The following is a 25,049-nucleotide window of genomic DNA, read 5'->3' as shown; positions in this document are numbered from 1 at the left end:
TTGTGCTGGCTCTTTATTCAACAGCCGTTAGGTGGTAGGGATACAAGTATGAATACTGTTTAGCCACTAGCTTCAAGGAGGTCATAATTTTTACAGGTAAATAGATCTACCACTAACTACAGTTGTATATTTAAAGGACACTATGAATGATTTATAAATCTCTTTGTATTAAAATCACGTTGAATTAATGAATTTTACTATAAGCACAATGAATTCGTTTGAGAGGGATAAAAGGTGATTAAGGACCAGGGGCACCTGGGTGGCTCAGTCGGCCGACTTTGGATCAGGTCACGATCTCACAGTAGTTCACGAGTTCGAGCCCCACCATCTGGCACGCTGCTGTCGGAGTGGAGCCGGCTTCAAGTCCTCTTTCCCCCTGTCTCTCTGCCCCCCCTCCCCCACTCATGCATATGCACTCTCTCTCTCAAAAATAAATAATAAATATTAAAAAAAAAATTTAAGTCATGTATAAAATAGTTGGGTTATTTCTAAAATTTTCTTTTCTTTTTTTTTCCAGGTCCCAAAACAGTTTTTTTCTGGGCTCCAATTATGAAATGGGTAAGTCCTGAGTTTTGCAGAAGGTACTGAAAAAAAATATTCTTTAAAAGGAACTTATTAATTTGAAGTCACTTTTATGAAGAATGTTCTTTTTTAAATGTTCATGGTCTGGGGGCACCTGGGTGGTCCAGTCAGTTAAGCCTCCGACTTAGGCTCAGGTCATGATCTCGCAGTTTGTGAGTTCGAGCCCCGCGTCGAGCTCTGTGCTGACAGCTCAGAGCCTGGAGCCTGCTTGGGATTCTGTGTCTCCCTCTCTCTCTGCCCCTCCCGTGCTCACACTCTTTGTCTCTCTCTCAAAAAAAAAAAAATTAAAAAAAAAATTAAATGTTCATGGTCTGTCTGGGGATGATTTCATGCAAATAATCTTAGATGTGTCATTTTTACTGCATAAAGCATACTACCTACTTGAGTTCTGAGCTTCTTAGATGAGAGGCCTTCTAGGAACATATTTGTTATCAAAAAGCTTATATAATTGTGGGCCCTAGAAACTTGAAACTTCATTCTAAGATTTTATGACTAAGTAAAATGAACTAACCAGAACCCCCAAATTAATTTTTATTATTAATTTAGTATATGAACTGACAATACCAACACCAATATACAGGCAAGGAAAGTTTAGTCTCAAAAAGTAGAAAAAAATTATCCTACGTATCATACGTATCATACGTATTTGGTACATGGTAGAATCCAGAACTTCTGACTCCCAAGACCAGTGCTTTTTACCTGAGGCCAGTTTTCATTCCCGAAGTTCTCCTTTAGCTGAAAATGAAAAGACACGGCCATGGAAATAATAAAGCAAATCACTGATTTTTATGTTGAAAGGGCCAGTTTTGGCCTACAGCAGTGCTTCTCAGTGTCATCCCTAGACCTGTAGTATTGGCCCTGCCCAGCAACTTGTTAGAAATGCAGATTTTAGGGGTGCCTAAAATCAGACTTCAGCTCAGGTCATGATTCCCCTTCACCCCCTCTTTGTGGGGCGGACTCTGTGCTGACAGCTCGGAGCCTGGAGCCTGCTTTGCATTCTGTGTCTCTGTCTCCCTCTGCCCCTCCCCTGCTTGCACTCTGTCTCTCTCTCTCAAAAATAAACATTAAATTTCTTTTTTAAGAAAGAAATGCAGATTTGGGGGCTCCATCACAGATTTGCTAAATCTGAAACTCTGGGGATGGAGTCACTAGTAATTTTGCCCTCGAAGTGATTTCTGATACTTTCTAAAATGTGAAAAGTACTAGTCTGTAGGCTTTTTGTTCTTTTAATTGTGGCAAACGACACATAAAATTTGCCATCTTAACGATTCTCTTAGTGTCAAGCACATCCATTCATTTGTTGATGGACACTTGAGTTGCTTCCGCCTTTTGGCTACGGTGGATGATGCTGCCGTGGACAATGGCATACAATATCCGGTCCAGTTCCTGCTCCCAGTTCTTTGGGGTATGTACCCAGAAGTGGAATTGTTGGATCAATATTATTTTAAGCAACTGCCGCGTTATATTCCGCAGCAGCTGCACTGTTTTTACATTCCCACCAGCAGTTCACAAGGATTCCAATTCCTCCACGTCTAGCCTGCCAACACTTGTTACTTTTGTTGTTGTTGTTGCTTTATAATAGCCTTCTTCGTGGGTGGAAAGTGGTAGCTCGTTGTAGTTTTGATTTGCATTTTCAAGTGTGATTAGTTATGCTGAGACTCTTCATGTGTTTATGGACTATTTGTATATCTTTGGAGAAATGTCTATTCAAGCCCTCTGTCCATTTTTAATCAAGTTTTTTTTGTTGAGTAGTAGGCTATTTTAATTTTCTTAAATTTCTTAAATGTTTTAAATCGTTAGAACACGGGGCGCCTGGGCGGGTCAGTCGGATAAGCGTCTGTCTTTGGCTCAGTTCATGATCTTGCAGTGAGTTCGAACCCCGCGTCGGGCTCTGTGCTGACAGCTCAGAGCCTGGAACCTGTTTTGGATTCTTGTCTCCCTCTCTCTCTGCCCCTCCTCAGCTCGTGCTCTGTCTCTCTCGGTCTTTCTCTCAAAAATAAATACTAAAAAATTTAAAAAAATTTTTTTAAATTGTTAGAACAATTTCAGAAACTCAGCTCTACATCTTAAGTAGTTGAGAATGTTAGAATTGGCTGTCCCTTAATCTTACGGCCTTAGGTAAATTAAATCTGCCATTTTGTCCCCTTATTTATAAAATGACTAGAGTAGATTAGTGTTTCCGAGCTGCATTTTATTACAGAACTACAGAGCAGTTCTTTTTTTAATTATTTGTACTGTTAAAAAACAAAATTCAACCAAGTAAGCTTGAGGGGTTTTATTAAATGATTCATGGATGAGACAGTATCCCATTTAGCGAATGAATAGAGAGGGAGACTCCCCAGGGCTACAGAAAGAGAAAAGTTTTTAAAGGCAGGACAAAGAAGTCATAAACAGAAAAAAAAAGATTATCTCCAGGTGAGATCACCTTCACTTGGGGACAAAAGAGTCTTAGTAGGCGAATTATTCTTTGGGGATGGGGAGAGGGCCTATGCCAGAGAGTACCTCATTGGTGCTGACCAGAAAATTCCTAACTGACTAGTTAAGGCAACCTTTCTGGGGGAGGTTGAAAGTGCAGTTACATTAGGTATTAGTGTCTTGGCCTAAGTGATGCCATTTTGGGCCTGTGGTTGTCTTTTTAATGGTATTTTGCAAAACCCTCCCATCAATTAAAAAAAAAAAAGTTTTAGGGGCACCTGGGTGGCTGAGTCGGTTAAGCTTCCAGCTTTGGCCTCAGGTCATGATCTCACAGTTCCTGGGCTCTAGCCCGAACCCCGCATCGGGCTCTGTGCTGACAGCTCAGAGCCTGGAGCCTGCTTGGGATTCTGTGCCTCCCTCTCTCTCTGCCCCTCTCCCACTCACTCTGTCTCACTCTCAAAAATAAACAAACATTAAAAAAAATTGCTTTTGGGCGCCTGGGTGGCGCAGTCGGTGAAGCGTCCGACTTCAGCCAGGTCACGATCTCGCGGTCCGTGAGTTCGAGCCCCGCGTCAGGCTCTGGGCTGATGGCTCAGAGCCTGGAGCCTGTTTCCGATTCTGTGTCTCCCTCTCTCTCTGCCCCTCCCCCGTTCATGCTCTCTCTCTGTCCCAAAAATAAATAAAAAACGTTGAAAAAAAATTTTTTTTAAATTGTTTTTAAGTTTTAGTATGTCCTCTTTAATGCTTCTGCTCACTCTAACCGTTAAAAACTAGCTTTATGGTCCGAGAGCTCTGTGTCCGTTCAGCCATCTGTCTTGCGTTGTTTCTTACACAGACGCAGCATGTTCGTTTTCCTGTTTCACACCGTTTACAGCCTTTACCTCTTGTGTGTGTTCACAGACACTCAGGGAAAGATACAGGATGTTACCAGGAAGTGCAGCTGCTATCACGGGGCCAAAAAGCAAAGCACAAATAATAGGTAGTTATGTTCAGAACTACTACAAAGTTCATAGAGGGAGGGGAAAATGATACTGCTTTTTATCACCCATGTCTTTAGAGCCTTTTTCAGAATAAGTGCCAGTCACTGAGTTGTAGATAACGGTGCCTTAACTTCATCTGCTTCCCCAGCACTTCATTCTTATTTTCTTCCTGACTTGATAACGTAATTACGAAGTAGTTTTCACTCACTTTCAACTTACTAAAGACCAGAATTATGTACATTTACTGATGTTTTTCCCACAGAAAGATCTTTTTATTTCTCCTTTTCATGTGACTTAGTTAAACAGACATTTGATCTATGTTTTTGTTGCCCTATAACTGAATGCGATTCATCAACGTAACTGTACGCTAAATCCCATTACAAGCCTACGTGTATTCCCCGGAGGGCTAATTGAGGTTTGGTAGTCCACCTCCGTCTATGTGTATACCCCACTTCCTCATTAAGCAAGTGAAAATTGTTCATTCGTGTCCCCATTCCTGTTTGGTAGAACTCCATGAGTAGGGCAGGCTCGGGGCGCCTGGGTGGCTCAGTCAGTTAAGCATCCGACTCTTGATTTAGGTTCAGGTCTTGATCTCACGGTTCATGAGTTCGAACCGCACGTCGGGCTGTGTACTGAAAATGCAGAGCCTGCGTGGGATTCTCTGTCTCCCTCTCTTTCTGCCTCTCTCTCTATCTCTCAAAAATAAATAAATAAATAAACTTTTTTTTTTAAATATAGGACAGACTCCTCACAAGAGGCTCAGGACAAGAATTCGAGGGTCCAGACTGAATTTTTTTAAAATGTTTATTTATTTTTGAGAGAGAGTGAGACAGAGTGAGCAGGGGAGGGGCAGAGAGAGAGGGAGACACAGAATCCGAAGCAGGCTCCAGGCTCCGAGCTGTCAGCACAGAGCCAGATGGGGGGCTCGAACCCACGAACGGTGAGATTTGTGACCTGAGCTGAAGTCAGATGCTTAACCCACTGAGCCACCCAGGCGCCCCCAGACTGAATTTTAATGTAGACTTTTATAGCAAAGGCTGTCTTGTAAGCTGTCTTACTAATATTTGTAAACATGCATTCACATGAATTACTTTCCTTAATAAAATGGGATTCAGAATCCTAAGGACATGATTGAAATTATTCTACAATAACCATTAAGGATAAGATTTGCTTTTATTGTTCATTCAGCCTCACACATAATTTTGTGTCCGGTTTGAATAAATATATGAATATATTGAATATATATTGAATGTATTGAATATATGTTAATTCCCGTGGCTAGCATGGAATTCCAGATGCTTTTTAAATGGTAATGGAGACTGTAGCAGTGTAGTTGCTGTGAGATAATGGACAAAATACGCAATGAAGAACAGCAGAGCCAGGCCAGGCCCTGCTTCAGTTTCCCATAATGCAATTTTTATGAGCTGTGCAAATGGTTAATGTAAATGCTGATACCTGCAGAGCAGAAACAGAACAGTTGAGGGTGAGACAGGCTAAAATGTCAGTAGAACAAGTTACAAAACAACAACAACAACAACAACAACAGCAACACTTGAAATTTTTGGTGACTGACACCAATGGTCCCTTTGTAGGAAACCCAGTTAGTGTGATGTGTGATATGTGAACGTCCTCTTTTTTATTTTTTTTAATGTTAAAACGGGTTGTCTGTTAATCAAAATGCAGATCAAAGCAAAAACACCATTTAAAACTAGTATGATACTAAAAAAAACACTAATGGAAAGTGTATTATTATCTTCTATCTCTTCTGTGTCAGCACTGAAAATTATATAGTAACTGTATGTCTATAAAGTGTAATTGATTGCTTAACAATTCTTTCTAGCACCATTATTGAAAGAGTAAGAATGATTGACCCTATTTATTATAAATTTGGGTGTACTTTTGACTTCAAGTTTGTCACAACATAGAAGTTTATAGGATTTTATCAATAGCTTTGGTGTTTCTTCTGAAACATCAACAAAGGGTTTGAACAAAGTTTTGAAACATTGACAATATGATATACACCACGTGCCTTGTGGGCTCTCTGTCTCCTTTAAAAATATCTATTTTAAGTTCATGTTGAAATCATACATAGTCTTCTGATGACAGCATAGCAGCAGATGATAATAATTCATCTATAGTAGTCTGTCCATGACACATAACCGTTACTACTCCAGGGGACATATGTTCTGTATTAAGAATTTCAGACTATACTTTCAGACATTTAACTATAGTGGAATCCTTCTTAACTACTTTTGTTGAGAGCAAATAATTAATCATTGAGGTCAAAATGGATAATCCTAAAAATCAATGCTGGGGTGCCTGGGTGGCTCAGTCGGTTAAGCATAAGACTTCGGCTCATCGTGATCTCACAGCTCGTGAGTTCGAGCCCCACGTCAGGCTCTGTGCTGACAGATCGGAGCCTGGAGCCTGCTTCGGATTCTGTGTCTCCCCCTCTCTCTGCCCCTCCCCTGCTTACACTCTGTCTCTCTAAAATGAATAAACATTTAAAAAAAAAAAAACAATAGTTATATATCTTAAATATTTTCTTTTAACTTAAGGGACACTCATTTGCCAGTCATCTATAGGGCTAAAGCTTTTCTTTGTGTATGGATCCACTCATTTCCATATGTTCTGTTTTGGATGAATTATGCGGTAATGCATCCTGTATAATTCCCATTTTAGGGGCGCCTGGCTGGTTCAGTTGGAAGAGCATGTGACTCTTGATCTCAGGGTAGTGAGTTTGAGCCCCAGGTTGGGGGTAGAGATAATTTAAACAAACAAAAAAAAAGTTTTTAAGAAGTTTCTACTTTAGTTTTGTTTAAAGCAAAGCAAGTTCACAGACACTTTTCATAATAGCATAAGAACAGAAATCTGCTGGATCTTTATGGCTTTCCCACCCAGTCTTTTTATATCTGTCTTGTTCTCACCGCCTTTGACCGCAGGCTTCAGCATCTTGCCTTTATTCAGTCTTTCCAGAGCAGTCACTTAGTTTTCATAAAAATGACAACCTCTTTTGTATTTCATGTGATTCCCTGATAGTTCATTAAATTATGTAGGTTACATTAGGTTTAAGGACAAAGTTGACAAAAGTTCAGTTCAACTGGTGGGAGCAAAAATTCATGAATGCAATACAGAATGAAAAACCATGAGTATCCAGCATGCCTTTGGGCCTCTGTTAGCTTGTTTACAGAAGGAATGGAGATCATTGGCTAGCCCGGGAAACTATTCTGTGAAGGTCACTTAAGAGAGCTTTTATCTTTGTTCATAGTCTTTTTGTACAAACAGGGTTATACTTAACTCTCAAATAATAGACCATTTTGTGTAGCTAATTTTTTTTATTTCCTCTTCTCCTTAAGAATAAATTAAGCTATTTTAAGATTATCCGTGCAGATTTTTAATACCTATTTGTTTGCTTTTCCAGCTGGGACTATTTATGTAGATTAATTAATGGCTTAAAAATCCTGAGGGCTTTGCTGTCTTTAAGCATTTGGGAATTGGAATATTCTATAGTGGTATCTTTTTTTTTTAACTCCTCTAAAAGCATCCTAAGACTTTTTTTTTTTTTTAAATAGAGGAGAAAATATTGAAGGAAAGAAAGAAAAAAGGTTTTTATACCATCTGAGGAATATCTACCCCACCCAGTGGAGATAATCAGATGCCAAAAAGAACCGTAGTCCTGGGCTTTAGATAATTTGAAGAGCATTTTTTAACTAATGGAAACAGGGAGCTGACTTGAGTCCACTAACTGCCAAACTGTATTCGATTATCTGATACATGGTCTCGTAATTTGATCTTCACCAGAAAAAAATCTGAGAAGCAAATATTACTAAATATTATTACCATCTTCCAGGTAGGGGTACTAAGGTTCAAAGAGCTAGATGACTGAATATACCATCGTGGTAAGGGGCACAATCAAGACTTGAAACCCCAGGTCTGTTTGACTCCAAAGCCTCTGCACTTACACACTTACATGACCACCTTTAAAATAGTCGCTGTAGATCTAACCTGGCATTTTCTTTGTATGTTGGAGAATATTTTACACAATCTTGTTGTTTTTTTAAAAACTCTCTGAATAAAATCTATGTAGTTCTATTATTTGAATAAGCTTCATAATAAAGATGAAAACAAGTACAGACCTGCTGCCTCCTAGCCTAAGGCTAGTAATGCAGGAAAGGACAGAAAACTAACATTCCTTTTTCTCTGTTACTCTACAGACAAAAGCTGTCTGTTCTTGTTGTTAATAATAGTATTTACCAGGCACCTGTGCATATTGTCTCGTTTAATCATATATCATTTTTGCAAGGGTAGCTACTGGTTTTCTCATTTTATACATGAGGAATTTAAGACAAAGTGTTATGTAATCTGACCAAAGTCACACAGCTAGTAAGTGATGGAGAATAGATTCACAGTGAGATTTTCTTTTTTTTTTTTTTTCTTTTTTTAGATGTTTATTTATTGAGAGAGAGAACGAGTGCAGGGGAGGGGCAGGGAAAAGGGGAGAGACCGAATCCCAAGCTGGCTCCGCGCCCTCAGGGCGGAGCCCAATGCGGGGCTCAATCCCAACAACCATGAGATCAGATCCATGAGAAATCATGACCTGAGCCGAAATCCAGAGTCCTAAAGCTCAACTAACTGAGCCACCTAGGCTCCCCACAGTGAGATTTTCTAAGCTAATTTACATAAGCTTAGAATGATGTAGAAGTAGAAAGAGAGCTCAAGACCTTTGTGGGAGAGAATAATTCCTAAGGTGTCCCAGAAAAATAAAGGGTATACTGTGAGCATAAATAAATCATGACCACTGACTTCTGCTAAAAGAAGATGCTAGAATGTAGCCTATAGTGTTCATAGATCTGTGCAGCAAGCCTCAGTGTAATACGTGGACCCAGTAGGTCAATAGCAGAAATCAACCCCTTTGTTCCCCATGTCAAAGGCAGTATTCCACCCCGTAGAAGTAGAACAAATAGGAAATGGAAAAAATGCACATGGGGACCTAGAAGAAGAGTGGAGGAAGGATGATTAGGAAGCATCTGGGAGAAAAATCACAGGACTGTGGGTGAAAGTTAACAAGAGGCAAAATCGCATTAGCCATGATTTATCTGGTTGTACCCCTGCTTACCCACTTGCCCCCTTTTAAATCAGAATCGTTGCCTTCTTGACCTACTGACTTCATTAACTCCAAACCCTTTGTACTTGACTTAAATTTGTGTATAAATTCACAAGTATGTCTGTGTTCTGTTTAGGAGCAAAGTCCTTTGCTGATTTATATTTTCCATGTGAGAGCATCTTTCAGAAACTCCATAAAACCTAAAAATAATTTCTTAAAGACATATTCTTTAGTGACATCTAGGATTTGATTTAAAGTACTTAAAGGATAGGAGTGCCTGGGGTGGCTCAGCCAGTTAAGTCCAACTTCAGCTCAGGTCATGATCTCATGGTTTGTGGGTTCGAGCCCTTCGTCAGGCTCTGTGCTGACAGCTCAGAGCCTGGATCCTGCTTCGGATTCTGTGTCTCCCTCTCTCTCTGCCCTGCCCCTGCTCATGCTCTCTCTCCTTCAAAAATAAACATTTAATAAATTAAATAAATAAATAAATAAATAAATAAATAAATAAAATACTTAACGGATAAAAGGAAAGAGGGGAGGTGAAGCAAATGTGGCAGAATTTTAACTCTGGGTGATGTGTATGTAGGGGTTCTTTGTACTTGTCTTTTATTTTGTAGGTTTGAATTTTTCATCAATAAAGATCATTTTATTACATATTCTTATCTCTGCAATAGAGCAGCATAACCAAGCATAACCAGCATAACCAAAGACTCATTACTGAACTTTCTGAGTGACGCTTATGGTAGGGTTTTAGTAGGATGATTGCATAACAGTGTTAAAGACACAGCAGGGGGGCGCCTGGGTGGCACAGTCGGTTAAGCGTCCAACTTCAGCCAGGTCACGATCTTGCGGTCCGGGAGTTCGAGCCCCGCGTCAGGCTCTGGGCTGATGGCTCAGAGCCTGGAGCCTGTTTCCGATTCTGTGTCTCCCTCTCTCTCTGCCCCTCCCCCGTTCATGCTCTGTCTCTCTCTGTCCCAAAAATAAATAAACGTTGAAAAAAAAAATTAAAAAAAAAAAAGACACAGCAGGGAAGAAATAACCATGTATCCTTTGACATTAAAGAAAAATTATCCAACCAAGAAACTAAAATTATAACAGAGCTTTTCAGATACTTCTACTTTTAGAAAAGAATTAACACTGACCAAAACATGAAAGGAGGATGCTATACAAATTACATAAATGCCTAAACAGCTTTTAGGCATCCACCACACCAGTGGTTTCCAACATGTATGAAGAATATATAATTTTGGGGGCACCCGGGTGGCTCAATGGGTTGAACATCTGACTTCAGCTCAGGTCATGATTTTGCGGTTCAGGAGTTCAAGCCCCCATCGGGCTGGCTGCGATCAGCATAGAGCCTGCTTCGGATCCTCTGTCCCCTTCTCTCTCTGCCCCTCTCCCATGCTCATTTTTCTTCTCTCTCTCAAAAATGAATAAACATTTTCTTAAAAAAAGGAATATATAACTATGGGATATCTGGGTGGTCAGGTCAGCCAGTTAAGCATCCATCCAATTCTTGATTTCAGTTGAAGCCACAAGCTCACAGTCATGAGATCAAGCCCTGTATCAGGCTCTGTATGCTGAGTGCAGAACCCTCTTGGGATTCTAATCTCTCTTGCCCTCTCCCTTTGCCCCTCCCCCACTCATGCAAATTTTTTGAGAGCCAAAAAAAAAATGTTATATATATATATATATATGTATATATATATATATATAATTTCATATGTGGGAAAAAGTATTATTTGTTAGAATACACACACGCAGGGGCACCTGAGTGTCTCAGTTGGTTAAGAGACTGACTTCTGCTCAGGTCATGATCTCACGGTTCACGAGTTCACGCCCTGCATCGGGCCCAATGCTGACAGCTCAGAGACGGGAACCTGCTTCAGATTCTGTGTCTCCCTCTCTTTTTTCCCCTCCACTGCTCATGCTCTGTCTCTCTCCTCCCTCTCTCTCTGTTAATAACTTTCAAACATAGTTACTTTTTTAACGAAATTAAAAAAGAATACGCACACACTACTAATTTTCAAATATATGAGGCCACTTGATGTGGTTAACAAGACACAAATGCAAAAAGCAGCCCTGAACTCATTGTAGTTTTTGGTGACGTATATATTTTCTTAATGCGCGGATACCAAAATCATAGCTACTATCATGTGGAAATCTCTGAAACTTTATGTGTTATTTAAAATGAAGAATTATTGGGGCGCCTGGGTGGCTCAGTCGGTTGAGCGTCCGACTTCAGCCCAGGTCACAATCTCGCGGTCCGTGGGTTCGAGCCCCGCGTCGGGCTCTGGGCTGACGGCTCAGAGCCTGGAGCCTGCTTCCCATTCTGTGTCTTCCTCTCTCTCTGCCCCTCCCCGTTCATGCTCTGTCTCTCTCTGTCTCGAAAATAAATAAACATTAAAAATAAATAAATAAAATGAAGAATTATTATTGCACACTCATGAGGCTGTTTTTCTTGCTGTGTGTTAATGTGTCTCTCCAGGGCCTCGTGTGTGCTGGGCTGGCTGACATGGCCAGACCTGCAGAGAAACTCAGCACAGCTCAGTCTGCTGTTCTCATGGCTACAGGTAAATTAAATGAGTATTTTCCCTGTTCCATTTAGGGCATTCAGTATTTTTGTTTTTGTCTTACATCAATTTATTTAACGGTTTAATGTTTGAAACGCACATGCACTCACACACAAAGGAATTAACAGTGTTCTCGTTGGGCAGTTAATTATTCGATAAGAGGGTTACTGTGAATAAGTATCTGCGTGGGTTTTTGGTTTGTTTGTTTGTTTGTTTTACCACGAACATATTTTTGCAAGTAGGAAAAAAAGTTGGTTAATATTCATTTGCCCTGTAAAGATTCCCTGTTGATGTAAGAACTGCGTATTTTGTGTAACACTGAATTATAGCAACTTTATTAAAGTCTCAAAGCATAGCTTTTCTTTTATCCTGCTTTATGTTGTCACGGTCTTATAATTATGTTGCTCTAGTACAGAATGTTCAAAAGATATTGCAGCAGTACCTGTGCTTTAAAAAAAAAAAAATCTTTTGTTTCAACAGGGTTTATTTGGTCAAGATACTCACTTGTAATTATTCCAAAAAACTGGAGTCTGTTTGCTGTTAATTTCTTCGTGGGGGCAGCAGGGGCCTCTCAGCTCTTTCGTATTTGGAGGTAAGCCCACCAAAGGTGTAAAAAGAGAAATCTGCCTCAGAAGCCACCCAGATGGCAGTGCATTTTTTTTTTTTTAAGATTCATGTATGATGTTAAGATGGAATAGGCCTGAAGCAGAAATTTCTAGAAAAATCTGGGGGTTTAAGTTCAAAGTGTTAAGCAGTATGTTTGCTACATAGGTTTCAAATCTGACTGTGTATTATCTAGAAATACAGCCCATTCATAGAATCTGTCTTAAGACAACAGACATGATTTACGAAATACTAAGTAATTTTCTTCATGAACGTTTTAAATGCTCGCTTTCAATTATAGATAATAAAATGGGTGTGGTTATGTAGTGGTTGGAAATGATGTTTGGCGTGAGGCTACGGGTCTTGTCAGAAAGTATCCTATGAATATTTTTTTTTTCCAACGTTTTTATTTATTTTTGGGACAGAGAGAGACAGAGCATGAACGGGGGAGGGGCAGAGAGAGAGGGAGACACAGAATCGGAGAAACAGGCTCCAGGCTCCGAGCCATCAGCCCAGAGCCTGACGCGGGGCTCGAACTCACGGACCGCGAGATCGTGACCTGGCTGAAGTCGGATGCTTAACCGACTGCGCCACCCAGGCGCCCCTCCTATGAATATTTTTAAAACTGTTTGTAGGCGTCCCACATTTTCGTTTCACTCCACTTCATTGTGCTTCAGAGATGTTGCGCTTTTTACACATGGAAGGTTTGTGGCAACCCTGCGTCGAGCAAGTCTGTCGACACCATTTTCCCAACAGCATTTCTCCCTTCGTGTCTGTGTGCCACATTTTGGTCATTCTCACAATCTTGTGGTGCTCTGTGGTCAGTGATCTTTGATTTTACTGCTATCGTTGTTTGGGGGTCCACGAGTCACGTGGCCGTGAGCTTCAGTGATGAACGTTGTGTGTTCTAACTGCACCGACTGGGCCATTCCCCCATCTCCCTCCCTCTGCTCAGATCTCCCTATTCCCTGAGACGCAACAATAGTAAAAATAGGCCAATTAATAAGCCTATGGTTTGCCTCTAAGTGTTCAAGTGAAAGGCAACAGATGCACATCTCTCACTTTAAGTCAAAAGCTAGAAATAAGTAAGCTTAGTGAGGAAGGCAGGCTGAAAGCCGACAAGATAGGCCGAAAGGTAGGCCTCTTGTGCCGAATATTTAGCTATGCTGTGAATGCGGAGGGAAAGTTCTGGAAGGAAATCAGAAGTGCTACTTCAGTGAACGCACGATCGATAAGAAAGCTTAACAGCCTCCTCGCTGATGCGGAGAACGTTTTAGTGGTCTGGACAGAAGATCAGACGGCCACGACGTTCCCTGTAGCCAAGGCCCGATCCAGAGCAAGGCCCTCGCTCTCTTCAGTTCTCTGAAAGGCTCAGAGAGGTGAGGAAGCTGCAGAAGAAAAGTCTGAAGCCAGCAGAGGTCGGTTCCTGTGGGTCAAGGAAAGAAGCCGTCTCCGCCACATACAGCGCAAGGTGGGGCAGCAGGTGCTGGCGGACAAGCCGCAGCCAGTTACCCAGCAGATGGAGCAAGATAATGAAGGTGGCGATGACCGTAAACAACACATCTTTAATGTGGGTGACACAGCCTCCTACTGGAAGAAGATGCCTTCCGGGACTTTCACGGTTACGGAGAAGTCCGATATCTGGCTTCAAAGCTTCGGAGGACAGGCTGACTCTCTTGTTAGGGGCTAATGCAGCCGGTGACTTTAAGTTGAAGCCAGTGCTCATGCACCATTCCGAAAATCCTGAGGACCTTAAGAATAATGCTCAGTCTCTTCTGCCTGTGCCCTAGAAATGGAACAAAGCCTGGGTTTACAATGTGGTTTGCTGAATATTAAGCCCACTGTGGAGACCTGCCGCTCAGAATAAAAGATTCTTTTCAAAATATTCCTGTTCATGTACAATGTATCCGGTTACCCTAGAGCTCCGATTGAGATGTACAGTACAACAAGATTCACGTGTTTATGCCTGCTAACACAACATCCATTCTGCAGCCCCTGGATCAAGGAGTCATTTTGATTTTCAAGTCTTCTTATTTAAGAACTATCTTTTGTAAGGCCATAGCTGCCATAGAGAGTGATTCCTCTGATGGATCTGGGCAAAGTAAATTGAAAACCTGGAAAGGATTCACCATCCTGGTACCGTTAAGAATAGTCATGATTCATGGGAAGAGGTCAAAATATCAACATGAATAAGAGATTGGAAGAAGTCCATTTCAATCCTCATGGATAACTTGGAGGGGTTGCAGACTTCAGTGGAGGAAGTGACTGTCGATGTGGTGGAAACAGCAAGAGAACTCGAATGAGAAGCGAAGCCCGAAGATGGGACTGAATTGCTGCAATCACAGGGTTGAATGGATGAGGAGTTGCTTCTTATGGATGAGCAAAGAAAGCGTTTCTTGAGATGGAATCTGCTGGTGAAGGTGCTGTGGAGATTGTCGAAATGACAACAAAGTACAGTATTTAGAATATTACATAAACTTAGCTGATAAAGCGGTGGCAGGGTTTAAGAGGATAGACTCCAGTTTTGAAAGAAGTTCCACTGTGGGTGCTATCGAATGGCATCATATGCCCCAGGGAAATCATTTGTGAAAGAGTCAGTTGACGTGGCAATTTCGGTGTTGTCCTGTTTTAAGAAAACACAGCCACCCCAACCTTCCGCAGCCACCACCCGGGTCAGTCAGCAGTCATCAGCGTTGATGCAAGACCCTCCACCAGCAAAGAGATTACGACTTGCTGAAAACATAGATGATGGTTAGCGTTTTTTTAAGCGATGTTTTTAAATCAAGGTATGTACTTTTTTTCCTAGACCTACTGCGATTGCACACTTAATAGAATACAGCATAGCGTAAATGTCACTTTTATATGAACTGGGAAGCTAAAATATTCATTTGAAGATTCATTCACAAAATATTCATTATCGTGGTGGTCTGGAGCTGAGCCCACTATGTCTGCGAAGCTTGTCTGTACTCGGTAGTTAATATTGTCACTGACTGGTTCACACTCTGCCTCGAGCTCATCGTAGATGAAGGCTCCGGCTTTGCTTGAACCACAGAACCTTCCTAAATTGCAAAACAGTGCTCTTTGGCTAAAAAAAATTAAATGATCTCCATACTAAAGAAATGGACAATATTCAGTTATAATTTGCCTTCCTTTCAGAAGGCGTTCTGTCCTTCATTTTTCTCATCTTTGCTATCCTAGCTTGACACGTGAATCCTTTCATTATCCTCTAGCACAGAATGGATGGATGATGAATCACTCACGCGTTCTACCGCACATCCGACAAGCATTTTTAGAGCTTACTCGTATCGATACAAACTTCAGTCTGTACGGTGACTTTCTTCACGAGTATTTTTCTCGTCCACCGTTGCATTTTAACCTTACATTAAGCCATAATGGGAGGGCTGCAATCACACTGAATGCAACATTTGGAATTATCATCTCTAAAGTGGAAACACAGATACAGTTTGACAAAAGGATTTTTGGCACTGTTTTCAGTCACAACGGTAGATTGGGAGATTTAGTTCAAAATATAAGTGTTGGACTCTGGAGCATTTAGGCAGGCACCATGGGATATTTGAAATCAGAACCGTTAGAGAAATCTGGGATTCTGGTAGACTTCGTGGAAAAAGTTACTTCTTGTGCTCTATTCTCCACCCTTATAATCTGGGACAGAATAGTAAATGAAGCTCTGGGTGTTGTAGAAGGGAAAGACTCTGACTTGGTGGTTAATTCTTCTTTGGATTAATGAGAATTGAAGAAATAGGCCTTAGTTTTACTATTCTGTTAACCCAGTGTCTACAAACTGCTAAAAACTCAGTAGCCTGTCAGCATCACAAAAGTCTATTTTATTTTTTAAAAAGTATATTTTATTTTTAGTGCTTAGGATCTCATTCCCAATTTATTTTATTCTTAGGAAAGATGTTCCATGATTATAAAGTTCCAGATGACCACATTTTGCTAAATTTTATTTGTATGTTCACATGTTTGTTACACTGTTATAATTCAAGAAGGAAAATACCAAAATAAGACTTGTACAGGAAGCTATTTGTCAGTTATGTTGTTGAAACTTTTTGGCAGTTGGAAGCCAGATGCAAATAAAATCCTTAGGTCACTTTCCCTTCTGCCTGTTTCACCCACAAGCCCCTGAGAAGATTGTAGCTAAAACGATACAGCCTCTTGACTAGTGAGAAAGGAGACACGGAATATGCTTCCCATTCCCTTCTTATTACATAGTTATCTATGGTGATGCATAATTATTCTTTTTCTGTTTCCTTTATAGATATAACCAAGAACTAAAAGCTAAAGCAAACAACTAAGAGTTCCTGACCACCCGAACAATCTAGATGTGGACATGTAACCACTGGGACTAATTTGATTTATTATTTGGGTATTGATGAGGTGATATTAACTGTGCTAATGTTTGGAAGCCATAAAAAAAAAAAAAAGACTGTAAACTGGGGGCTAATACTCAATTTCACAGAAAAATAAAACAAACTTTTAATAACAGTGTTCCTTTGTATATGACTTAAGGAATGTATCTATGGCTATTAGTAGCATTTTTTTTCTACTCTCTGCCGCAAATAAATCATACTTGCTCCTACATACCCTTGGCTTTCTTCTGTACTACTCAAGCAGAAAGAGTTGAAAGGTTAAATTATCTCTTTTACAGGGAAGGGTGGTGAAATAGCTAGAAGTAAAAGGAAATAGAGCTAAAGAGAGTGAGAAATGGGTAGTGGAATGCTAGCAATTCTTGTATGGCTACAGAGTAACAAAAGATTTCTCAGTTATTGAATTACAGTCAATAATTGATAGAATGTGGCCGAAAAGGCTCTCCAGTCCTAAATTGGAATCCCAGCTCTATGGCTTATAATCTATGACTTTGGGCAAATCAAAGTGCCTACTAGAATGCCTGGAACATAAGTTGGCTTTCTTTTTTAAAATTTTTTTAAGTTTACTTATTTATTTAGAGAGAGAGTGTGTGCACAGACCAGCGGGGGAGGGGCAGAGAGCAGAGAGCGAGAATCCCAAGCAGGCACCACGCCATCAGTGCTCCAGCTCCTGAACCACGAGATCATGACCTGAGCCAAGATCAAGACGCTTAACCCACTGCGCCGCCCAGGCGCCCCAAGTCAGCTTTGTGTAAACGTGTGTGACCTTTGTCCCCGTTTTGAAGAGAGAGACTGGACATAGACTACTCCGTGCTAGAAATATAATCAATATCCTATTTGAATGGAGCTCCAGTTTGGAATACTGAGCTTCCTCCTGAAAATCCTACTAGAGCCCGTCCTGGGCAGAACTGTAGTCAAAGGAATCAGCAAAGCAAGTTATTTCTAAGTTTGAAGAAGCAATGACAAAAAGAACTTTTTATTCATTTTTTTTAATGTTTATTTTTGAGAGAGAGAGAGCGTGTGCGCACGCACAAGTGGGGGCGGGGCAGAGAGGAGAGACAGAATCCTGAGCAGGCTCCACACCATGGATTCGCCCACGAACCACCAGATCATGACCTCAGCTAAAGTTGGATATTTAACCGATTGAGCCACCCCGGTGCCCCAAGAACTTTTTAAATAATATATTTAACTGATCGAGGCAATTATCGGTGAAAACCTTGCACTTTTTAATCACTTATCCCTTCCCTGTAATCCACCTTCGAGGAGGAAGGATTAGAGAATTTGACACATAAGTAAAGAGGTCCTGAAGAGTCCAATTTCTTTTTTTAATGTTTATTTTTGAGAGAGCGCATGAGCAGGGGAGGGTCAGAGAGAGAGAGGGAGACACAGAACCCGAAGCAAGCTATCAGCACAGAGCCCAGCTCAGGGCTCGAACTCCCAAACCGTGAGATCATGACCTGAGCCAAAGTTGGACGCTTCACTGACTGAGCCACCCGGGTGCCCCATTATTGCTTTCTTTGTGTAAACCATGCTGTTTGAATCAGTTTGGCATGTGTGAGCATGTGTGTATGTGTTTCCTAGGGTTAAACCTTTAAGAAAAACATCTATTACGAAATATGGCATAGACACAAAAAAGTTTATTAAAATATATATGTTGAAGTGATGTTTCTTTCTTTTCATTAAAACCTGCTCTTTCCTAAATGGGTTCTTCTAAGCCCCACTTCATCAAATTAATTGTAGCATTTAGATAAAATCACAATTATCTTCCTGTTGGTTCTCAGAAGTTCCATGGACAGACCATCAGCTCATCCTTTTATTTATGCCCCAGCCCTCATCCATCCCATTATTGAATCCTAAAAATTAAGAGAGTCTAGTTAACTCTTGCTGACATTGGAAACACATAGTCCACTGACCAGTTTCACAACGATTTTCGAAAATCTAGGAGAATTTATATACCAGAAGTCCTCACTACCAATGTAGGCACTGAGCTCCGTAGAAGTACTTTTCACAGTGGTGCAAATCACTTGATCAGACCTGTTGAGTTGAATTCTACATCAAAATTTCTAACTGGTCCTCAAAACTTCATTAGGTGAGTTCCCAGGGTGTTTCAGCTCAACTCTGCTACATATTAACTGTGAAACCTTATTACCCTTTGTGTCTGGGCTTTAGTATATATCCAAGAGTGAAATGGGGTGAGGAGAGTATTTACTTGAGAAGATTGTTGTAAAGCTCAATCAAAATAACGTTTTAACACAAAATTAAGTGTAGTAAGTTTCAGAAAACGGTAAGCTTATTAATTGAAGGTAGACCCCAAAAGTACTTTCTTAGACCAAAGTACACCTACCAAAAGGGTGGACCATGTTACCCCTGTTTGCACACCTTCTGGGGGTAGTGACTATTGGAATTTCTAAGACTTCCACAGGTTAAAGCACAAAACAAGCTGCTTGGGGTGGGGGCGCGGGGGACCCAGAGGCAGGGTGGAGCATTCTCAAGATAAATTCTTTAACCTAATCTTCTTGTGGTTTGGCATTCATTTCAAAGCAACATTGACTCATTTCTGCCTAGTAAACAGATTGTCTCTCTTTAAAGTTGTTCAAACAATCAGGAAAGGTTGGCCTGACCTGGGAGCCCAGGTTCCTCTCCATGAAGCAAAACAGGAGCTTGTTTACATAATGAAACACAAATAGAAAACACTGATGTTAACACGGCTTCCTCCCTAAGGGGTCTGTTTAATTATATGAGGTATGATTCTAATTATATTAAGACCGGTTTCCACAACTCACATCAGAAAATGTTCTCGACAGACATAATTAAAGGAATCTCTTCCTCCGTTAAGACAACTGTGTTTTACAACTTTTCGGAGCACACAGTAAATTCAGTTAGAGGGCTGGGCTTTACTTGAGAATGATTCCTTGCTTTTTCAGTTCAACTTTCTTAAATTCAAGTTTTACATACGTGTCACTAAATGTTAAGGGTAGTTATGACATATGTAAGAACAGCTAGGAAATCAAAACATGATTTAAGCTGTTGGAAAATATGCCACCCACTTAAAAGATTTTGCCGGTGTCATATTGGATTGAGAAACCCAAATCCAATGCCAACGTTGGGCCACAAGTTACCTTTGGGGTAAATGAGGGCAGAAGCGTTCACTTAACCGATCAAAAAAGACAGGTACGTAGCTCTTCACACAAAAATCTGCCTCACAGAAATGCCTGAAGAGTAAGTACTGAATGCATTGTAACTGGTAAATTTCATAGTCCTGGTAAATCATAATCAATAACCAAATTGGGTGTTTGCTTATACTGGAGATCCGTGGCTTTATAATAACCACCTACAAACTATTGCCTAATTTCAACCACCCTCCACAAGGTCAGAGAAAGAGATGTGAAAACTACTCAGGGGTCATATCAGTCTCCCTGACCCTTGCCCCACTTGTCCTACCTGCCAACCGGAAAAAGCCAGTCCCTGTAGGAGCAATAGGACTGGTGGGGGAGGGGAGGGCAGGGCCAGCCAATCAGGAGCAGGGTCAGTGAGCGGGGAAACAATGACCTTCTGATGAGGGTGTGGCCTGGAAAACGGCTTTTAGACAAAACTGTCATTTTGTGGGTCAGCTCTAAGGGGACACAGCCCTTCTGCTGGCTTCAGAATAATGTCGCCCAGACCCCTTTCCTGTTTAAAGCACCCCCGAAAGATCTAGTACCTGATCCACGCCCTGGCTTCTCCTCAGCCTTGGAGGAAGAAGAGGTATGTGGCATGTCAGTAGAAAGAACGGTTGCAGAGGTAAAGGTGAGGGCTGCCCTCTGGGAAGACAGGTACTGGAGCTTAGAGGAAAGTGGGGAATCCTTGGGCTAGGAATCCCAGATAGGTATGTAGGTAGGTAGGTAGATAGATGATAGATAGATGATAGATAGATAGATAGATAGATAGATCATGATGTATATATCTCTGTCAGGCTTTTAAGTAAGGTTAGAAACTTGAAGTCTTGGGGCGCCTGGGTGGCTCAGTCGGTTAAGCGGCCGACTTCGGCTCAGGTCATGATCTCACGGTCTGTGAGTTCAAGCCCTGCGTCGGGCTCTGTGCGGACAGCTCAGAGCCTGGAGCCTGTTTCAGATTCTGTGTCTCCCTCTCTCTGACCCTCCCCTGTTCATGCTCTGTCTCTCTCTGTCTCAAAAATAAATAAACGTTAAAAAAAAAAAAAAAAAAAAAAAAAAAAAAAACAAGACCAGGGGCGCCTGGGTGGCTCAGTCAGTTAAGCGGCCGACTTGGGCTCAGGTCATGATCTCGCGGTTCATGAGTTCAAGCCTCGTGTCGGGCTCTGTGCTGACAGCCGGGAGCCTGGAGACTGCTTCAGATTCTGTGTCTCCCCCTCTCTCTGACCCTCCCCTGTTCATGCTCTGTCTCTCCCTGTCTCAAAAATAAATAAAACGTTAAAAAAAAAATTAAAAAAAAAAAAAAAGAAACTTGAAGTCTTAAATGTGGCCTCATCCTGTTTATCCTGGATGCAGGCTGTCTTTACCTCCTACAACCGCTCACCCGATAGCCTCCTCACATAGCAAGTACCTACCGTGTAAGGGGGGGGGGGGTGGTAGGAAGATGCTCTGGAAGAAACGGGGACGTGTAGACCAGGGTCTCTAAAACAGAGGAGTTTACAATGCACAGGAAGACATAAAGAGAGCAATAGATAAGTAAGGATATTTAAAAAGGAAATAAGGCACATTTAATACATTTATAGACTCTAAGTGCCCTAATAGCACAGAGGACAAGTTGCCTTGGCTAGAGTGGTCTGGCAAGCTTTCCTCACGACAGTATCCCTTGAAGTTCAGAATATCTCCTCTTTGGACTCTTGTAAAACCTGGTTTCACAGAGTGGTGAAAAACTGGATGAAAGCTGAAATCTGTAGAAGTGTCTAGAGGATGTATTTAGAGAAACCATCATGGATATAACTGATCTTCAATTTCATTTTCATTTGTGGATACCGCTGAGTTTTGAGTAGAACGGAACTGCGCACTCCTTTCTTTCAGGAAACTCTTTCTCGGTATGTCTTTGGGGGTCTCAACCGCCTGCTTGCTCTTTCAGTCTTGGGGGCGTGGGGGAGGGGGGGAAATGGGTGATGGGCATTGAGGAGGGCACTTGTCGGGATGAGCGCTGGGTGTTGTATGTAAGCCAATTTGATAATAAATTATATTAAAAAACCAAAACAGGGGCGCCTGGGTGGCGCAGTCGGTTAAGCGTCCGACTTCAGCCAGGTCACGATCTCGCGGTCCGTGAGTTCGAGCCCCACGTCGGGCTCTGGGCTGATGGCTTGGAGCCTGGAGCCTGTTTCCGATTCTGTGTCTCCCTCTCTCTCTGCCCCTCCCCCGTTCATGCTCTGTCTCTCTCTGTCCCAAAAATAAATAAAAAACAAAAACAAAAACAAAAAAAAAACAAAAAACATACACAAATGGGATGTAGCAGGTGTGATAGAAACAACATGGACATTTAAATCCCAGAGACCTGGGCTTTCCAGCAGTGTGGACCAAGGCAAATGAATCTCTCTGAACTTCAGTTTCTGCATCTATAAATGGGAGTGGGGCCTACCCCACAGTGCTGTTTTGAGGCAACCTATCAAAACGTTAAAATGTGGTATGCGTCACAGAGTAAATATTAATCTAAGCCTTCTAAATTAGAAATTGTCTGTTGTCTTCTTAGGAATGTTCCCAAGAAAAACTCTCAGGGATTCATGTGAGATGTCTTTGCCTCTTCAGCCCACGGACAAATCATTTTATTATTCTGTTTTTCCTCATACATTTGTCATTTTCGTGGCCAAATGAATCTAATTTCTTGCCTGGTAATCATAAACCTAAAAAAACCTGCCCAAGGCCTCAAATCAACTTATTTAAAACAATGGAATCTTAGCAATCATCTTTCCATTAAAGATAAGATTCACTACAGTCTGGAAGGCAAGGCAGCTGTGCCCCTCGCGAGGAAGTCCAGCACTTTCCAAGTTTGCTCAGTTGGGGACTTTACACTGTTTAAAAATTTTTTTAACGTTTTTATTTATTTATTTATTTATTTATTTATTTATTTATTTATTTATATTGTTTTTATTTATTTTTGAGACAGAGACAGAGCATGAGTAGGGGAGGGGCAGAGAGAGAGGAAGACACAGAATCCGAAGCAGGCTCCAGGCTCTGAGCCGTCAGCACAGAGCCCGATACGGGGCTCGAGCCCACGAACCGTGAGATCATGACCTGAGCCGGTCGGATGCTTAACCGACTGAGCCACCCAGGCACCCCATAAAAATGTTTTTTAAGAGATAACATGGAATTTGCAGTAAATCTAGTTTTCGTACCGTGTGCCTATGCATTTGATTTTGTTAAAATTCTATGTATAGCACTTTGCCTTTGTTCTTCTGAAATTTCATTATTATTTTAGTCAATGAAGACATTTTAAGATCCTGATTCTGTCATTCAGTTCATTGGCTCTCTCTCCAATTACATCTTTAAAGATGTCCTCTAGCATGCCCGTAGAGGCTCCCCTCTGAATGGACACTACAACACAAATCAGTGTCCTTTAGGTAGGACTGTTAGCTGCATTACCAGAGAACTATGTGTTTATCACTCCTAAAATTTTGTGCCTTACCCATAAGGATGTGAGAAATTTGGCCATTAAAATCTTGTTAAAGTCAAGATATACTTTATCTACAGCTTTCTCTTGACTTAAAAATTCAGTAACTTCAAAAAAGGAAAGAACTTTGCTCTTGGCTCTGAATCCATTTTGACTCCTTTTATTTTAAAAAAAAAATTTTTTTTTTCAACGTTTATTTATTTTTGGGACAGAGAGAGACAGAGCATGAACGGGGGAGGGGCAGAGAGAGAGGGAGACACAGAATCAGAAACAGGCTCCAGGCTCTGAGCCATCAGCCCAGAGCCCGACGCGGGGCTCGAACTCACGGACCACGAGATCGTGACCTGGCTGAAGTCGGATGCTTAACCAACTGCGCCACCCAGGCGCCCCAATTTTGACTCCTTTTAAATCCCTCTTGCTTATCTACGTGCTCACGTATTAACAAATATTTGGATTATCACAAATATGCCAGCTCTCTCACACACGGTAGAATTGCACTTCACTTATTTGAAATCGTGGTCTCATAATTTTCTTTGGCCAAGGTCATAAGAGTGGACAGAGAAATATATTACTTCTGGGAGGACACTTTAAGAATGAATCTGTCCCTTTAATCCTTTCTTCCCACTGTCTTGGCATCCAGAATGCCCCAGCCCGGATCCCATAGTGAAGGCATCACTAGAGGAAAGCCTCAGATGACCTACAAAAGATACGTAGCACAAGCAAGAAATGAGCCGGAAATAGCCCTTCTTTACTTGCGATTTTGGAGTGTTTGTTAACGAAGCATGACCTAGCTTATACTGACTGATACATTATATTTACCAGTCTATGTTTTCTGTAGCCTCATCTTTTTTTTTTTAATTTTTTAATGTTTATTTATTTTTGAGAGAGAGAGCACAAGCAGAGAGGGGCAGAGAGAGAGAGAGAGAGAGGGAGCACAGCATCTGAAGCAGATTCCAGACTGCAAGCTGTCAGCGCAGAGCCCGACATGGGGCTCAAACCCACAAACTGTGAGATCGTGACCTGAGCCGAAGTCAGATGTTCAATCGGCTGAGCTACCCAGGGGCCCCTGTAGCCTCATCTTTTGAAATTCAGAAGAGAATGTGCCCACCTCCAGTTTTCTAGCTCCTCTCTTGTTCTTGAGATTACATCTGTCCAGTATTTCAGTATTTGTGTTTATAGGCTATCTGGGGCTGGCTCCTTGAATTTATTTAAAATGACTAGGTGCTTGGGGTGCCTGGGTGGCTCAGTTAGTTGGGCGTCCGAGTTCAGCTAGAGTCATGATCTCACAGTTCGTGGGTTTGAGTTCCACATGGGGCCCTGAGCTGACCACTCAGAGCCTGGAGCCTACTTTGGATTCTGTGTCTGTCTCTCTCTCTCTCTCTCTACCCTTCCCCTGCTCATATTCTGTCTCTGTCTCTGTCTCTCAAAAATAAATAAACATTAAAAAAAAATGTTCATGCCTGGGTGCTTTATCACTACCTTCTTAGCTTGGAGTTCAATTCTTTCTTAGCAATATTTGTTACACTTTTCAATTCTCTGTAGTGAAGAAGGCAGAAGCTTTGCCCTTCTTCCTCTTTTAAAGATTTCTTTGCTTTTAATAAAGCTTAAAACTCCCTCTAAGTTTTCTTAAGCATTTTCCTAAGTCTGAGTTTATTCTGGGAATTCAGTCTTCTCCCACCCTCTTGTAAGTTCATATAACACTTATCAAATTCACTATCTGAAATTATTTGACTTAATGTGATCTACTAATTGTTCCTGGTACATGCTGTGGTTTTTATTGAATGTTTTAATTTTTTTAACC

At 41.3% G+C, this 25,049-nt stretch overlaps 2 protein-coding genes across 9 annotated transcripts in view; both read left to right on the top strand.

Moving 5' to 3' along the window:
• The window catches only part of MPC2 (mitochondrial pyruvate carrier 2), a 33,090-nt gene extending 16,234 nt beyond the window's left edge, over positions 1-16,856 (top strand). For all 3 annotated transcript variants that reach the window (XM_006942662.5, XM_006942663.4, XM_003999153.6), the window contains exons 3-6: positions 518-558; positions 11,567-11,651; positions 12,132-12,243; positions 16,534-16,856. In XM_006942662.5, the coding sequence (XP_006942724.1) occupies positions 518-558; positions 11,567-11,651; positions 12,132-12,243; positions 16,534-16,570 (275 nt within the window). In that variant the 3' untranslated portion in view covers positions 16,571-16,856. The remainder of the gene's footprint in view (positions 1-517; positions 559-11,566; positions 11,652-12,131; positions 12,244-16,533) is intronic.
• Positions 16,857-20,182: 3,326 nt separating this feature from the next.
• The window catches only part of ADCY10 (adenylate cyclase 10), a 76,677-nt gene continuing 71,810 nt past the window's right edge, over positions 20,183-25,049 (top strand). For 4 of the 6 annotated variants that reach the window (XM_045049448.1, XM_045049451.1, XM_045049450.1 and 1 more), the window contains exon 1: positions 20,183-20,386. The gene's annotated coding sequence lies outside the window, so the exon portion shown is untranslated. Of the gene's footprint in view, positions 20,387-21,663; positions 21,678-25,049 lie in introns of all 6 variants that reach the window. The other 2 variants (XM_045049449.1, XM_045049447.1) reach the window with 1 other exon arrangement.

Source organism: Felis catus, chromosome F1 (assembly GCF_018350175.1).
Source record: "Felis catus isolate Fca126 chromosome F1, F.catus_Fca126_mat1.0, whole genome shotgun sequence".
NCBI classification, from domain to species: domain Eukaryota; kingdom Metazoa; phylum Chordata; class Mammalia; order Carnivora; family Felidae; genus Felis; species Felis catus.
This window is presented reverse-complemented; position numbering and strand designations above follow the sequence as displayed.